This window comes from Pinus tabuliformis, chromosome X, assembly GCF_031772625.1.
Source record: "Pinus tabuliformis cultivar Carrire ecotype Pingquan chromosome X, CPIR1, whole genome shotgun sequence".
Lineage (NCBI taxonomy): Eukaryota > Viridiplantae > Streptophyta > Pinopsida > Pinales > Pinaceae > Pinus > Pinus tabuliformis.
In genome coordinates, this window is record NC_142308.1 from 222882042 (window position 1) to 222885965 (window position 3924).

Here is a 3924-nt window from a genome sequence, read left to right on the forward strand (position 1 = left end):
CACGAAACGGGACAATTTCGGATAAACGAGGGGAGGAAAGGTGACCCGGCAAGGGCTAACGAGCTTGCTATCGGGCATTAAATATCTGTTTAGCTGCAAGCTCGATAGCCATATAATTTTCTGTAAAGACGGAATGTTCGGAAAACACCATACAAGTCTGTTTTATATAGCTATCGAACTTGCAGCTAAGCGGACATTTAATGACCCCAGCTATCGAACTTGCAGCTAAGCGGACATTTAATGCCCCCAACCTGGGGCATCAGTGTTAGCTCTATGGTGCAAGTGGGCCATACGTTTATGAGTAATGCGTCACCATGACGAGCGCGATCTAGGTGGTGCACGGAGGCCATACGGCTGATAGTCCACTATGACTGTCGAGGTGGTGGAAGTGGGGCATCAGTGTCCATAAAGTCCTTACTTCCGGAGACAAGGCCTTGTGAAGACAGTAGAGAAATCCTTCCGTCTTGAAGCCCAGGTGGGACCTGAGAAATCCTCAGCCCTCAGGGTGACAGTGATTAAAGACAGACTTCTATTGCTTCCTTCCACATGGCACAACCCCAATGGTCATGGGGGGGACATCAGCAGCGATAAAGTCCCGGTGATCCCTCACGTTTTGCTCACCTGTGGAGACAAGGACCATTGAGTTGAGAAATTCTGCCCAGGTGGTACTGAGAATTCCTTAGTCGTCATGGTGACGGTGTTACACGGAGGGTATCTTCCTGTTTGAGTTCCGTACTTTCCCTCGTCATCCCCACCATGGCGATTGAGTAGTCGTTAAGCTAGGGGATTGACCTTTCCTTTCCCTTTATGAATCCGAAATTGCCCTTTCCGTGGAGAGCATGTTTTCCTCCGCCACCACCACCTTTTCTGCTTCAATATCGATTGCAATGGCGGCAATACATCGCCTGCTTTGCTGCTCTAATGGCAATGGTGGGAGAGAGGCGAATAGATATAACAGATACGACGTATTTCTGAGCTTCCGAGGACTCGACGTGAGGAAAGGGTTTGTGGATCATCTGTACCACGCCCTCACCGGCGCAGGTTTCCACGTATTCCTTGACACCCACCATCTCCAGAGGGGAGAGGATATCTCTGCAGGCCTACAACACGTAATCGAGGTAAGTCGCATTCTGATCCCCATATTCTCCATCAATTACGCACAATCTGCATGGTGCCTCAGAGAAGTTTCTCTTATAGAGAAGGGGAGGAAAAAGGGATCGGCCATTGTCGTCCCTCTGTTTTACAATGTGACACCTTCTCAAGTTCGGCACCCGGATCAATCCCATGACAGCCCATTTGCTGAAGCATTCGAAGAGCATGCGAGGAGTGGGAAATACAGCGCACAAGAAATGGATGAATGGAAGGCTGCTCTCTATAAAATCTCTCGTCTCGCTGGGTGGTCGCTCCAGGAAAACACAAATGGGTGGGTGACTCTGTTCTTATTTATATGCTTATGTTTCTGCTTAACCCCACTATTAAACCTTTAGTATTTTCAAATTCTCTACAGATACGAGGCAGCGCTGGTGAAGCGAGTGGTTGAAGACGTGGGTAAACTTTGTAACAGACGGACCGCTCGCCTTTGATTAACCAGTACTGCTCCACGACGGCATCCAGTGAAAGAAGATCGTCTTCCAAATAAATCTCCACGGGGTTTTGGAGATCTTCTAAGCTTGTTTGTTTTGTGTTTGTAAATTTACAGACCTGCATCATGAATGCTTGTTTATCAGGGCTCTGCTCTAGTCGTTTAGGGCACAGACAAGAGTGTAAGATGCTTCCGGAACTTCAAAACTTCTGTCGTTTACTAAATGTGTAATCGATGCTGATGGCTCAATGTATTTGTAAATTATTTGGTCTGATAGTTAGGGATGCTTTGTGACAATTTCTATTTCTATTGGCGGGTTGTGTGGATTCTCTGTGACAATTTCTATTTCTATGGGCGGGTTGTATTTTATTCTTTCCATGTACCGTGACTAGTTACCGGACTCTGAGTTCCTCGGATCATCGTTTTCTTTTGGACCGTACCTGAGAGAAAAATAATTGCAAATTATTTGTCCATTTAGATTATTCTTTTTATTCTTTTGGACGGTATTATAGATTATTCTTTTGGAATGCGGTGAACAGGAAAATATTCTATTTTATTTTATTTTTCATTTAATTTGAGTTTAGTTAAAAGTTAATTTTAATATGGGATAAGATAATTATTTGTTTAATTATTAAATTTTCATTTAATTTGAGTTTAGGTAAGGGTTAATTTTAATATTGGATAAGATAATTATTTGTTTAATAATGAAATGTTGTTATTAAATATGTATTTGAATATTGTATGAAAAATTAATTTACTTTTCATAAAATTGTGTAAAATTTGATTAGATGGTGAGAAATTTGATATATGGTGCGAAAGTAATTTATTATTAAGTGAAATTTAATTAAGTTTTAATAGTTATTTAATATTTTTTTTATTAAAAATATATTTTAATATTAAATAAAAATAATTAATTTAAAGAAAAATTTCAAGATGATAAATTTATTTATATATTTAAAAATAGATTTTAAATAAGTTAAAAATTCTAAAACATATAATTTTTAAAAAAATATTTCTGACAAAAAATCTTTAAATTAATTGAAAATCTCATAACTGCTAATTATACAAAATTATATATATATATATATATATATATATATATATATATATATATATATATATATATATATATAAGCTTACATATTTTTAAGTTATTAAACTTATTTTTAGTATGAATAATATTATACTTTATAAATATGAACCCTTAGATTAATAAACTCAACAAATTGATATTATAAAACTAAGGGAATAAGTTAAAAATTCTAAAACATATAATTGTTAAAAAAATATTTCTGACAAAAAATCTTTAAATTAATTGAAAATCTCATAACTGCGAATTATACAAAATAATATATATATATATATATATATATATATATATATATATATATATATAAGCTTACATATTTTTAAGTTATTAAACTTATTTTTAGTATGAATAATATTATACTTTATAGATATGAACCCTTAGATTAATAAACCCAACAAATTGATATTATAAAACTAAGGGAATAATATTATAAACCTTAGAAATATGAACACTTAGATTACACTCTAGGAATATGAACCCTTATATTAATAAACACCGATTGATATTAAAAACACAAAGGAATAATAAACACAAGGGATTAATACAATAAACCCTAAGGAATATAAACCCAACGGAATAATATTAAATCCAAGGGATTAATATTATAAACCCTAGGTACATAAACCTTAAGTATCTTAATATAAATCTCTTGGGTTTATACTCATGGTCAACCATGGTCCAATGTCACATTGTATTAATCACAGTAGCACTTGGCATTGTGACAAAAATATTTTCAATATGAAAATCAACCATGGTAAACCACGTTTATTTTAGGATTTATAGTATTTATCTTCACATTTATAGTATTATTCCCTAGGGTTTTTAGTATTAAATTTTAGGTTTATTATTTCCTTAGCTTTATAATATCAATAAGTTGAGTTTATTAATCTAAAAGTTCATATTCGGTATAATATTATTTATACTAAAACCCCCAAAATTAATATTTTAAACCTAAAATAATAAATGTATATTAATATTAATTAATTATTATTATTAACATATATATCCATTTATATTTATAATAATTATATTATATTTCAATGTAGTATATATTATATATACTTTAGATTATTATACCATAATATTATATTACGGTAATAATATAATATATTATTATAATATTAATATAATTCCTACTATTATTATATATTATTATAAAATAGTATAATTACTCCTATTATTATATAGTATTATAGTATATTTAATAATATAATATAATTCTTTATATGTGGTTATTATTATTAATATATTA

General features: G+C 32.5%; 1 protein-coding gene across 1 annotated transcript; it reads left to right on the top strand.

Moving 5' to 3' along the window:
- The first annotated feature begins 887 nt into the window (after positions 1-887).
- On the top strand, positions 888-1583 carry LOC149139157 (toll/interleukin-1 receptor-like protein). The gene is made up of 2 exons (XM_089450614.1): positions 888-1423; positions 1508-1583. The coding sequence occupies exons 1-2, from the start codon at positions 888-890 to the stop codon at positions 1581-1583; spliced, it is 612 nt and encodes a 203-aa protein (XP_089306740.1).
- Positions 1584-3924: the final 2341 nt, after the last annotated feature.